The sequence below is a fragment of the Pistacia vera genome, unplaced genomic scaffold (genome assembly GCF_008641045.1).
Source record: "Pistacia vera cultivar Batoury unplaced genomic scaffold, PisVer_v2 Contig561, whole genome shotgun sequence".
Lineage (NCBI taxonomy): Eukaryota > Viridiplantae > Streptophyta > Magnoliopsida > Sapindales > Anacardiaceae > Pistacia > Pistacia vera.
This window is the reverse complement of record NW_022196403.1, coordinates 279,971-294,234: the sequence shown is the minus strand read 5'-3', so window position 1 is coordinate 294,234 and position 14,264 is coordinate 279,971. Positions and strand designations below refer to the sequence as shown.

The 14,264-nt window shown below is 35.8% G+C and overlaps 1 protein-coding gene across 1 annotated transcript; it reads right to left on the bottom strand.

Moving 5' to 3' along the window:
* Positions 1 to 6,353: 6,353 nt before the first annotated feature.
* LOC116108296 (putative disease resistance protein RGA4) lies at positions 6,354 to 6,794 on the bottom strand. The gene has a single exon (XM_031394548.1). The coding sequence runs from the start codon at positions 6,792 to 6,794 to the stop codon at positions 6,354 to 6,356; it is 441 nt and encodes a 146-aa protein (XP_031250408.1).
* Positions 6,795 to 14,264: the final 7,470 nt, after the last annotated feature.

The window sequence follows — 14,264 nt, the reverse complement described above, 5'->3', positions numbered from 1 at the left end:
ATAAATAATCTGCAGTGGTGTTGGTGTGACCTTTGATATGCTGGATGGTGAAGGAATATTTACTGAACCATTCTGCCCAGAGAATTAACTGCTGATGTGGAACTTTTTTCTTGTGGAAACGTAGCATTTGATCAAAAGACTTCATATATGTTTCAACAAAGAAATGATGTCCAACAAGGTGGAATTCAAACCGTTCAATGGCATTTTTAACTGCTAATACTTCCTTGAAGCTGTTAGTGTGGTTTGAATTGTCCACTCTGGTATTCGCACAAATGTCGTACCTTGTCCTCATCTTGTTCAAAAAGCACTGAACCCCAATGAGTGTCATTAGCATCTGTCTGAAGAATGCGTTTCCCTGAAGAAGGAATCTTCAAAGGTTGAGTATGGAAGGATGCGCGCTTGAGACTCTTGACTGCATTTGTCTGCTTGTCAAACCACTATAGAGGATTTTTCTTAAGCATCTGGGAAAGTGGAGTAGTGAAACGAGAAATGTTGGGAATGAAAGTGCGCATGTATTTGGCAATTCCCAAGAATTATTGAATTTCTTTCTTGGTTGTGAGAACATCTGAGAATTTTTGCAATTCATTAGCAATATGAGGCTGAAGATCATACTTACCATCAGCAATCACCATACCAAGAAAATCAATCTTTGTTTGTCCTAACTACATTTTCTTCTCAAAGAGTATGATACCATAAGTATGGATAATATCAGCAAAGTCACGAAGAAGACATATATGAGATTCCTTATCTTTTGAAAAGAGAAGGATATCATCGATATAAATGAGACATGTATTCAGAAGGGGAGCAAAAATTTTCGTTATGGCTTTCTGAAACAGGGAAGGGGCGACTTTAAGTCCAAAACGCATGATTGTCCACTGGTAGTGTTTAATAATTATTTAAGTGCTAAAAGCCTATTGGTCAAAAGAAGGGAATGTTTTAATGATTGCACACTTTGATGGAACGTGTGATTATGTATATAAAATAATTGGAAAAGAACCGGTCCTCTCTTTACCCAAAAAACGAAAGCTTTTTATTTTTCTCTTCATCAGGAACGGTTTGTCAAACCAAAAGAGGCCAAGAGGGAGAATTCTAGGTTCTTGAAGATTCCTCATCTAGTAATCTTCATTCAATTTCTCAAGCAAATTGTCATAGATCAAGGTATGTCTTCTCCTACATTATGAATCATGAAAATCATTCTGTTCAAAGATCTTTCTAATAGTTTGTCTTTATTATTTTCATTTTAAAATTTGTACTTGTCTAACCCTTTTTTTATGAGGGGAGACTACCTATTTATACATGTTTTTGCTCAAGGTCATGAGTGCTTTTGCAACAACTCGACCACATATCTCAGACTAGTGTTTTAAAACTCAGTCGGTTGAACCGGGACCCAGGAGCTTCAACGGGTCAGGTTTAACTTTTCCGATTCAACCAAAACCCTAAGATTTGGGAGGATGATCGACGAATAATCGACGGCCGGAAAGTTGGGGCTTTTGAAGAATAAGTGCCGGTGAATGTAATGGTGGTGACGGCGTTGATTTCCGGTGAATAAATCGATCGGAAATCAAACAAATCTGACAGCGGCAACAATGGGATTTTGCTCGCAATTTACGAGGCTAACGAGGGTGGGGTGAGGTGGGTTTTGGTCGGGAGGAATAAGGGAGTAATTCTTGGGTGATAGGGAGGGTTTTCAACACCGGCGTCAATGAGATCTGGCCTGGAATGCCGACACCCCCGTCGGTGAGATTTGGCCGAAATCGAACCTATTTCGGCTAGATCTTGAGTAGATTTTAATGGAAATTGGCTTAAGGGATGATTGGGGTTGCATCTGGGTTGTTGCCGCCGCCAATCAGTCGCAGGTTGATTTGTATTTGGGGTGTGTTTGATAGATTTCAAACCTATAGGGACTTACAGTAATTTTTAGGGGTGTATTTGCTGAATTTTAAAAGTTTTTGTCAACCGCAGTCAAACCGGTTAAACCGATCCACCCGGGACCCGAAAACTTTGTCGGGTTTCACCCCGAGTTGGGTTTTAAAACATTATCTCAGACACATCAACAATCGAGGTACTTTGTACTCGTTCTAACTTCTCAACACTTCTAACCACATTAAAATTATACATATTTTTTTTATTTCGCAATATCGTCTAGATTTTCAGTTACTTCTTTTATCTTCATTGCAATGTCATGACGTAAAACAACTTGACGTAACCTAACTTGTTTTAATGAAAAGCAAGAGAAGGGAAAGAAGAAACACACCTTCTTCTTAGGAACATTAGCATATTCAACTCCCTTAATTTGCATTTTCAACGTTGCGTAGTTCCACTCATCCAACACATCTTCAATGTCGTAGGATGCATGTTTGAGTTGTTCTAACCAAAGTTGTACAGTTTCCTCATTCACTTGTCTTTCCTTCGCATCAACAAGCACAGCTTTAATAGCTTGAAGATTGCTCTTAAGCTTTTCGACTTCTTTGTCGACACCAACAACTAGCTTCACCTCCTGTTGTATTTGTTGACCAATGATTGAACTCAGCTGCCCCAAGACAGTGGAAACAATTGCATCAGCCATGATATGAGAGATGGTAAGTGTTTGAATGATAAAAGAGCTAGAGAGAATTGTGATATATGAGATTTGCTTGTAAGTGTGAAAATGCTGATATGCTTTCAATTCTTTATAAATAGTTGTAATTGAAAGAAGGAACGTAAAAGATGACGTGAACCGAATATGTTTGGCCCGACATTTTCATTTTCTCAATCACCAAGCAATCGTTGATGCTTTAAAGGTGATTAAGGCATAGAATATAACTGTATTTCTCCCATCTATTCTCAGCAAGTTTCATTTAGGTATAAGGGTTTTTTTTTTTTAATTAATTTCGTTGCTTTGTTCGTCCCATTTCTCAAACCAAGAATCTGATGGAAGAGTAGAAAGCAAGTAAATAGAGATGAAAAGAAAAAGATTAAATCTAATTGCAAAAGGAAGAAAAGGATCTGATTTAGGATTTAGGATGAATATGAACATTCACATAAAGAATTAGCCTTGGATTTCACTGAAAGATGCTATTTCTTTCAGGCCATTAACATTGATTCTTGAGCAAATTCAAGACATCTTAAACTTGCCTCTTTGCATATATATTCACGTACAGTAAATGAATAAAAAAAATAAAAAAAAATAAATTGTGTTAAACATTCTCTCAAAATTTAAGTCTTTAAGGTAAGCTTTTAACTTTAATAAATTTAAGATATATTCTCTAGTACAAGTCACCAACAAAAATATTTCACAAGGCCCATGTACCTTATTCTGTATTAATGGGCCAATCCATTCTGTGTGATTTATGAATCAAATTAAACATTGAAGGGTCCATATATATATATATATATATTTATTCTATATTTTTAAATAACCAATCTATACTGATCTCTAGTTTACAAGGCCCATGTACCTTATTTTGTATTAATGGCCCAATCTATTCTTTATCAATATAATCTAATCTTCTTGTATTGACCGAAACCTGTCTTTCCTTCTTGTGATCCATCCTTTGTGGTACGGAGTAGGCCCTTGGTGGGATCGTCTTTATCAATACAACCTGTTCTTCTAGTATTAACCAATCTACTTTTCTTGTATTTTGCAAAATCTGCTTCTAGGACCACAAACAACCCACATCAAAGAGGGGCTTTTCCTGTTTGGGGCTTGCACAAATCATCATAAGAACCAAAGCAGCAAAAATAACCCAAAAATCATCAAGCACCAAAGGCCAATTATAAAAGCTCCCATCCAGCCATCTCATTATCATCCGGGGGAAGTAAAGCCCGTGAGCAACCATTCAAAAATCAAATGACTGGATACCATGCACAATGAAGCACCAAAGTCTTCCTATGTCCTACCCAACCTTGGACTTGCACCAAAATAGGAATTGGGACCCCCCGATTCTGGTTTCGATTCCTTCATTCCAAGAACCAGAACCTGGAATAGGGTGCCCTGCTAGGAACCGATAATAAGATACCTTGCAAGGAACCGGGAAAAGAATTGGGGTTTATAAAACTAGTGTAGAACATCGGGGGGGTTTTAACAAATTTTAGCCCTAAACTAATAATGAAATCCCTGAATCAATTTTAATTTGTCATGAACTCTATATTGAACATTTTGGATTTTGGATATGAAGAGGCTATGAATAATTTTAATATATAGTCTTACACTATACATTGAAATTATTTGATCTATTGAAATTAATTAATAAGGAAAAAGTTATATTGTTATAGAATATTTAAACAAATGGGGGTGTATCTGTAAATTTTACAAGTTTTTTTATCATTTTACGAAGTTACATGGACCAATGGAATTATCCAGGGTACCCAGAACCGAAACTTGTTTCACAAGTTTTGGTTCCAGCAATNAAATCATCAAGCACCAAAGGCCAATTATAAAAGCTCCCATCCAGCCATCTCATTATCATCCGGGGGAAGTAAAGCCCGTGAGCAACCATTCAAAAATCAAATGACTGGATACCATGCACAATGAAGCACCAAAGTCTTCCTATGTCCTACCCAACCTTGGACTTGCACCAAAATAGGAATTGGGACCCCCCGATTCTGGTTTCGATTCCTTCATTCCAAGAACCAGAACCTGGAATAGGGTGCCCTGCTAGGAACCGATAATAAGATACCTTGCAAGGAACCGGGAAAAGAATTGGGGTTTATAAAACTAGTGTAGAACATCGGGGGGGTTTTAACAAATTTTAGCCCTAAACTAATAATGAAATCCCTGAATCAATTTTAATTTGTCATAGACTATATATTGAACATTTTGGATTTTGGATATGAAGAGGCTATGAATAATTTTAATATATAGTCTTACACTATACATTGAAATTATTTGATCTATTGAAATTAATTAATAAGGAAAAAGTTATATTGTTATAGAATATTTAAACAAATGGGGGTGTATCTGTAAATTTTACAAGTTTTTTTATCATTTTACGAAGTTACATGGACCAATGGAATTATCCAGGGTACCCAGAACCGAAACTTGTTTCACAAGTTTTGGTTCCAGCAATTGAGGAACCGGAACCGATCAATTTTGGTTCCGATTCCTAATTTCAGGAAATGACCAATTTCGGTTCTAATTCCGGTTCTGGTTCCTCCAAAAATCCCAAGGTACCCAAACCTGATCATCCATACTTCCATCAGAGTTTGTTAGTAAAAACCGTTTGAAAAAGGACAAGATGACAATTTTCTATAGAGTCAGAGAATTCAAAACTACCTCCACACCTCCAACAAATCATCCACTACCCACACCTCATCAAAACCACCACCGTGGCTAGAACCACGGTGGCCTGGAAAAAATAATTTATGTACAAATGACAGGGAGTTATTTAATTTAGATAACAAATGACATGTTTGTGGTTGTTGAGGGCTAAACGGTTATAGTAGTTAGTTTGAGAGGGCAGTTCACACCACCTAAACTAACACACTTTGGTAATTGGTAGACTAACCATAAATGATGTGAATACTCAAATTAAATGTATGCCATTCTCATAGAAGGAATAAGCAAAGAGAAATATGAAAATTCAACCAGGGTGCTTCGATCCTAATAACTCCATGGCAGAGGGTGCAGATTCTAGGTTCCCTCAAGCTGTGGAGAGAATCTGAAGCTCTCTTCAAAATGATGGGAAAAAATGTCTACAACCCTATATCATGGTGATGAAGTTGAAAGCCTAAAGATTAAGCAACATAAAACGAAAATAGATGAATGGTAACCATACCAATTTACACAATTGAACATGGGGAAGATAGAGATATGGGGGCTGCCGTTGCAATGGAAGAGGGGCGAGCAGGCAAGGGAATGTCCGGTTGTGGAAGAGGAGGTTGTCCGACGGTTGTTGGGCTCTTGAGGCGACATTTTTTTTTTTTTTTTTTTTCGATTGAATTTGTAGTTGTGTACGATTATGATCATGGTGACATATGGTGGTTGGTACAATGCGAAAATACCAAACCATCCCTAGGCAGAAAGGTGTTTATGTTGATTTTTCAAATACATAACATAAAATTGTTGGAAAATTCAGAGGTGATGTAGAAATTGACCCCTGTATTATCTCATCAGCTCATACCAACTTTGTCAACCGCAGTCAAACCGCAGTCAAACCGGTTAAAATTCAGGGTGTATTTGCTGAATTTTAAAAGTTTTTGTCAACCGCAGTCAAACCGGTTAAACCGATCCACCCGGGACCCGAAAACTTTGTCGGGTTTCACCCCGAGTTGGGTTTTAAAACATTATCTCAGACACATCAACAATCGAGGTACTTTGTACTCGTTCTAACTTCTCAACACTTCTAACCACATTAAAATTATACATATTTTTTTTATTTCGCAATATCGTCTAGATTTTCAGTTACTTCTTTTATCTTCATTGCAATGTCATGACGTAAAACAACTTGACGTAACCTAACTTGTTTTAATGAAAAGCAAGAGAAGGGAAAGAAGAAACACACCTTCTTCTTAGGAACATTAGCATATTCAACTCCCTTAATTTGCATTTTCAACGTTGCGTAGTTCCACTCATCCAACACATCTTCAATGTCGTAGGATGCATGTTTGAGTTGTTCTAACCAAAGTTGTACAGTTTCCTCATTCACTTGTCTTTCCTTCGCATCAACAAGCACAGCTTTAATAGCTTGAAGATTGCTCTTAAGCTTTTCGACTTCTTTGTCGACACCAACAACTAGCTTCACCTCCTGTTGTATTTGTTGACCAATGATTGAACTCAGCTGCCCCAAGACAGTGGAAACAATTGCATCAGCCATGATATGAGAGATGGTAAGTGTTTGAATGATAAAAGAGCTAGAGAGAATTGTGATATATGAGATTTGCTTGTAAGTGTGAAAATGCTGATATGCTTTCAATTCTTTATAAATAGTTGTAATTGAAAGAAGGAACGTAAAAGATGACGTGAACCGAATATGTTTGGCCCGACATTTTCATTTTCTCAATCACCAAGCAATCGTTGATGCTTTAAAGGTGATTAAGGCATAGAATATAACTGTATTTCTCCCATCTATTCTCAGCAAGTTTCATTTAGGTATAAGGGTTTTTTTTTTTTAATTAACTTCGTTGCTTTGTTCGTCCCATTTCTCAAACCAAGAATCTGATGGAAGAGTAGAAAGCAAGTAAATAGAGATGAAAAGAAAAAGATTAAATCTAATTGCAAAAGGAAGAAAAGGATCTGATTTAGGATTTAGGATGAATATGAACATTCACATAAAGAATTAGCCTTGGATTTCACTGAAATATGTTATTTCTTTCAGGCCATTAACATTGATTCTTGAGCAAATTCAAGACATCTTAAACTTGCCTCTTTGCATATATATTCACGTACAGTAAATGAATAAAAAAAAAAAAAANGAAGTCCTTTTCTGCCATGATAAGAGAGAGCGAGCCGGATAGCGCCAAAGTGCACATGAGAGTATCCTTCACGGATCCATTGAGTAATGGATTCTTGAGGGATTTCTAAAGTAACATATTGTTCTTGGGATGTGGCTGGAATTTGACACTTGTCAAATGTACTAGTCTGGACATACTCTTTGACTGGCTTTCTGGAAGGACGGACAAGAGTTTTAAAGGTTTTAGACAAAGAAGACGTAGACTTGGAAAAAGCGGTGTAAGGATTTACAATGGGAGGGATTGTGTCTTGGATTTTTTGATTTTCTGGGATATAAGATATTTCATACAGACTGTCTACTTTAGAAGAAGATCTAGATAAACTAGTATTTATGGGAGCTGTAAATGTAGATAAAGCTGAAGAGGATTCCATGTACGCAAGTTCAACCTCTTGGATGTGTAATATCACCTCAAACGGTAAAGATAGCACAAGACCCGAAAATTATATATAAACACAAGTTAGTGAAATAAAACATAACATATGAAATAGAGAAAGAAAACATAACCAAAACTTAAAGGAGCCAATATCTGAGGGAAGGTAATCCTCCGCACACACCGAAATAGGATTCTGATAATGTATTTGGTACATTTTTAGAAAACATTTACCGATAATATTTAAATTATTTTTTAACCCTCTACACTTGTTAATTTAGCTAAACATCTCACTACCCATAATAAAAGTTTATAAATTAATAAAAACACCATCACCCACCAAACTGATTGTCGGTAGTCGGCCACCACCATTGAACATTGGCTGGAAGTCGTCGAAATGACGCACAACCGACTGGATCTAGCTAATGTTTGGTCATTGTCGACGGCTAGATCGACGCATAACCGGCTAGATCTAGCTAATGTTTGGCCATTGTTGACGGCTGGATCAACACACAATAGGCCAAATCTAGTCGATCGTGCGTCGTTTTGACGCTGACGGTGGTTGCTGGTGGGCGATTGTTGCTTGAATTGGTAGAGTGTTTTTGTTATTTTATAAAATTTTATTGAGAATAATAACAGTATTATAACGAATCTACATAACCAATGATGACTTGCCACATTGAGAAATTATTTTTCAAATTTTTAAGTGTTTAGCTCTGCTGGGTATATGCTAGTTTACCTCTAAAACCCAAAACACAATAATAATACCTGAAAACAGATTTGATACAATACAATAAACTATTTAGAAAGTACTTTGTGATTAAAAAAATAATTGAAATAAATATTTTTGGAAACATAAATTAATTTTTTATTTTCTCAAAACCGACTTATACACTTTTGTCAACTCTCTACATTTCTTGTCAACTATGTAATAATCATGTGTAGTCATTTTCATAATCAAAAGTCTCAAGAGCTATCTTCTACTGAAAATTTACTTAATCAGCCACACCTTTTGGAAGATTGAAATTAAAAAATAATCCATTTATATATCGCTATATAATTAAGAACTCTATCATTTGAATATTTATATATCGCTATATAAATATAGCTCCATATTCATTTGAATATTACAAATATAGTAGAAAAGCTGAGTACAGCGCAAGAGTGACTCTACTTATGCATTTAAAACTCATGCGCTCAAGTAGAGTCACTCTTGGGCCGTACAAGTTGGTCCTACTTGTGCGCCCTTTACTCGTACATTCCAGTTTATTCATCAATACACGGGTTCTTCCAAATTTTTCTGGAAATCATCTATGCAACTAATTTCGACTTCTTTCAATTTAACCACGTATTTTTGCAATAAAACAAACAAATCACCTTAAACGAAAGATATATGTTATGTGTAGTTTTTTTGCTAAGCTCGGGTCGATACGAGGATATAGCTCGACCTAGAATGACTTCAGTAACTACGATTGATCGACCTAGAGTAAGCTCGTTGAGTCATAACTCGATTTAGCACAAGCTAGTCGTGGATAACCCGAATGATCATTCAATCGATTCCCAGATAACTTTAGATTCCAGATATTACGAGAATAATCAGATTAACAGCAATCTTTGGCAATCTTAAAGCCCAATTGCGAGAATATCGGAGTTGCTGGTGTGCTGTCGCAGGCAACCAAAATTAAAATATAAGAATACATGTAGTAGTGCGAGTAAGGATCGTTTCCATGGAGAGTCTCTAGCCTAGTTTTATGCTATGTGAACAAGGATGGGGGGGAGAGGGTTTGAGTCTAACGAAAACAATTTCAGGAAAAACAACTAAGGGATAATTCAAATTAAATTATCAAAATCAATCAAAAGAACAAACCTTGGTCTAAGTCAACATCCACCATCAGAATTTTATAACTGATCATCAATGCAAGTATATATCAATTCATACTTTGAATATTCACCGTTGGTACTATTTTCCTATCTCTCCTTAGTTGCAGTTAATTAAGAAACAAGCGATCTAATTAATCTTACTACTAAACAACCCAAAACAAGCACTAAAGATTTAATCTAGTAGCAGCCTTAAGAACTAGAGAGATCGATGAAATTGAACAACACAAATACAAGCGGTTGTATTTAATTTAGTCAAGCATTCTTCTTAAGATTTAATAATTCCTAGCGCAAAAAATTCTTAAATCTTAGTTACTCACAAATTAGAGGGATCAAACAATTACGGATTTGATATCTAATTTAGCGATAGATTGCAACAAATAATAAACATATTAGATCTCACAGTTTTATTAATTCCGAGGCCTCCGTTTCCTTCGACCAAGTTATGAAAATTTAGCCGCTCATGGCCATCATGAAAACTCAAAGGAGAAGTTAAAAAAGAGAAGGAGAGGCGTGTGTAATATATCTCAGTTTGATCTCTCTCCGCCTCTTAAAAATATCCAATTCAAGTCTTTGAATTCTACTCAATCTCCTAAAAATATTCTAAGTTTTATCCTAAAATAACATTTATCCAAATCTGATTAATTAAAAATAAAATAAAGTCCTAATATAACTAGGAAAGTGGTGTTTCTAGCTGTAACTTTCGTGCACCATATCTTCAAAACTTCCAATAATAAACCGCATATTTGAATTGCATGATAAGGCCAAATGTTCCAGAACGTCAGTAGTGCATGTGCATCAATTTCAAGCCCGATTACAACCTTGATGCAGCGAGTATCTCTCCAAACCCTAAACATGAAAGTTGTAGATCTATTTCTTGGGGTTCCATGACATTTTGAATCATCTCAATCGGAGCTCGGATGAGAGAGTTATGCCTAGATTACGAAGCGATGTCAAAACCATCTGAATTCACCTAATTAGTTTCGTTTTGCATTTAACGCCTCCATTTTCATCCTAAATCAAAATAAAATAATAATGAGTATATTTAGGCACCAAATAAGTATAAAAGACTAGACATTAAGGGGGGAAAATATGACATTTTGCCTTCTTATCAGTTGTAGTCCCAATCAATTGTAATCCCTTTATTTTCGCCATTCCCTTCATGTAAATCTTGTATATATATCCCTTAAAATGATAAGGAAGGGGATACAAAATTCTAGCTTAGAAATTACATTGTAAGCTCTCACATCAAATAAACAAAACACAGTGGACGTAGGCTATTAATTTCGTCGAACCACTTTAAAAGTCTTTCTTGCCATTTATTTTCTAGCACTTTCATTCACCTATAACTGATTATCCGTAATCACACACACATCAATTCAAGATCGATTGGATCTCGTTGGTTGGTGCAGATTTCTGTATCAACAATTTACTAAGTAAATAAACACCTAAATACATCTCCAAATCAAAAAATCATCTTAAATAGTAAATTTAAATATAGAAAAGTATCATAATAAAACATCTATTTTTTGGGATGATTTAGTACAGTGTCCCATAGTGATTTATCCACGACGTAATGTCAAGTGTGAGGGATAAATGAAGTTAAGGATATTTTTGTTGAAAAGCAATGTATTTAAAAGTGGGTCAATTCCTATTTTGAGTATTTGAAAAGGGTTTTATAAGTAATTATTTCATCTTTTATGGGTCTTTAACCCTATGCAATCCGTTTAGGTTTAGGCTAAGCAGGGCCCCGCTTTTGGGGTTCTAGACTTGGGTAGTTGGGTTAGCTATGATTGCAATTTGCAAGTAAATGTGTTCATCCGATGGCATAACGCAAAAAACCGCGGCTTGTGCTCATTGTTTTTGTTTTTTGTTGAAAGTAAAGTTTAAATTTTTTTATGGGAAAAACTCATAGTTGAACACAATTAAATACATAATAATCACATGATTTCATGGTTTATTATGACATGTATCTCTAAATTATTGTTATAATATATGGGAATTGAAATATACTACTTTAGATGTAAATCTGAGATGTGTAATATGAGAAAAAAATCATTGATACAGTTGTTAGGCTAGTGGTAATATACAATTACTTGTTCTAATACTTGATCTGACTATCACTTTATTTTCTCAATATGCATTGGTAATCTAGTAAAGCTACGACGAATGAATGTAAATAGTTTATGATATTATTTAGAGTAATGATATGCTTACTCACGAACTTACTAACTGCCTTACTATCCTTTGTTAAAATTATATATGGTACTCGTACTATGTTTTATATTTACAAAGGATAGTAATATTGTTAGTAAGATCGTGAGTAAGCATAACATTATTATATTATTTATAGATCTTAAACTAACTGCGTAATATTTCTCAAAACATGCAACTAATATATAGCTCGTAAAAATCATGTTCAAGAGTCATGTCTTTTGTAGGATATAAGACTTTTGTTATATGGCGAATCTAATAGGCATGAAAACTCGACACGTGTTCCATGACTATTCAAATGTTTGGGCCACGTGTTACACTATGAAAGGATAGCTTTTCCTACAGGAACGAGAGTGTCACGGGCTGCTTCAACAACAAGATTCATAATGGCTTATTCTGTACGATTGTTACACTATGAAAAGATCGCTTTTCCTACAAGAGCAAGAGTGTCATGGGCTGTTTCAACGACAAGATTCATAATGGCTTATTCCGTACAATTGTTACACTATGAAAATATAGGGTGCGTTTGTTTCATTATTTTGAATAAGATTTTGGGAATAATATTGGGTAGTTGAATAGGGGAGTATTACGAGGTAAAATTTAAAAATTTATAAAAAAAAACCCCTAGGTTTACTAATTTAATTAAACACCCCAACATATAAAATGACAAAAATACCTCTACCACCTGCAGTGCTAGATTCCAGTCAGAAAATCCCGTTACGACACAGACCAGTCGGATATGTGTCGTAACGCGTCGTTATAATCTTTTCCGGCCAGATCCACCACAGATTTGACAGAAAAAGACCAGATCTACGACCTGCTATGGTAGTCGACGGCCGAAAAAGGCCAAAGCGACGACCATCTTTGACCGTTAGCGACGGCCAAAGATATGGCCATCGTTTTCGGTCAACGATGGCCATTTCTTTGGCCGTCGTTGATGGCCAGATCTGGACTTTTCCGGCCAGATCCACTGTGGATCTGGCTGGAAAAGGCCAGATCAGTGAATTACCGACCAGATCTGGTGAATTACCGGCCAGTTCTGGTCGGTAATTCACCGATCTGGCCTTTTCTCTGGTCGATAATTCACTGTTGTGGCAGATTCTGCCAAGTATGGGTCACGGGGGTGTTTTTATTATTTTTAAACTTTTTTTCAGGGGGTATTTAATGAAATTAATAACCTTATGGGGTCTAAAAGTAATTACAAAAAATTGGGTAATATTTCTGGAATAATGTGCCAAAGATTATTTGGAAAATAGGATTGGGAATATGGGTAGAAATAATGAACCAAACACGACCATAGTTTTCCCTACAAGAACAAGAGTGGCATGGGCTCCTTCAACAACAATATTCATAATGGCTTATTCCGTACGAATGTTATATTATGAAAAGATAGCTTTTCCTACAAGAACAAGAGTGTCATGGGCTACTTCAACAGCAAAATTCATAATGGCTTATTCCGTATGATTGTTACACTATGAAAAGATAGCTTTTCCTACAAGAACAAGAGTGTCATGGGCTGCTTCAACAATAAGATTCATAGTGGCTTATTCCTTACGATTGCTAGAGTTTACTTCGATGGTAAGACTCACAGTTGAATCACCACCCAGGTTGCGTGGCACCTTTATAAGAGGGCTACTTCATTATTAAGTCTTAAATTAGGGCAACTTGTCAGGAGATGTGGCAGAAGACCAGAGGGTTACTTCTTGAACAAGACCATCCATGCCAAACTATAAATAGGGGTCTCTCATCCCAAACCAGACATCAATATTTTTTCTTCTTAATAGCAACAGAGTAGTTACCTCTCTCTTGAGCAAATATCTTTTGTAAACACATCAATGAGATAACAGTGGACATAAGATTTATGCGTTGCATCCGAACTAGGGGTGTTCGGTTCCGGGTACCCTACACTTTTTGAAGGAACCGGAATCAACGGTTCCTTGAAATTTGGAACCAGAATCGGAACCAATGGTTCCGGTTCCTAGGTACCCAGGATCGGAACCTGTAACAACGGTTCCGGTTCCAGTTCTGGATACCCTATAAAATTACAATGACCCCCCAAAAGTTTTTAAAATAGCAAAAAAACCTTAAAAACTTACAAATACCCCCCCAACTGGCACTTGTTAACAAAAATAAAATTACAAATTATAAATTCAAAATTCAAAATTCAAAATTACAAACTCTATTACTTTGTAAAGATAGATTCTCAAAAGTCAAACCAACTTACTTTAAATGTTATGAAATATAAATATAAATGTATTCACATTACTTTTTCTACAAAAGTTTTTATTAATCCCTCTAATATTTAATTTTATTTTATATTAGTCTCGGTTCCTAGTTCCTGGTTCCGGTTCCAAAAATTTGGAACCGGAACC

Excerpts from the sequence above, each read along its gene's own strand:
- LOC116108296 (XM_031394548.1), bottom strand. The coding sequence starts at position 6,794 with ATGGCTGATGCAATTGTTTCCACTGTCTTGGGGCAGCTGAGTTCAATC.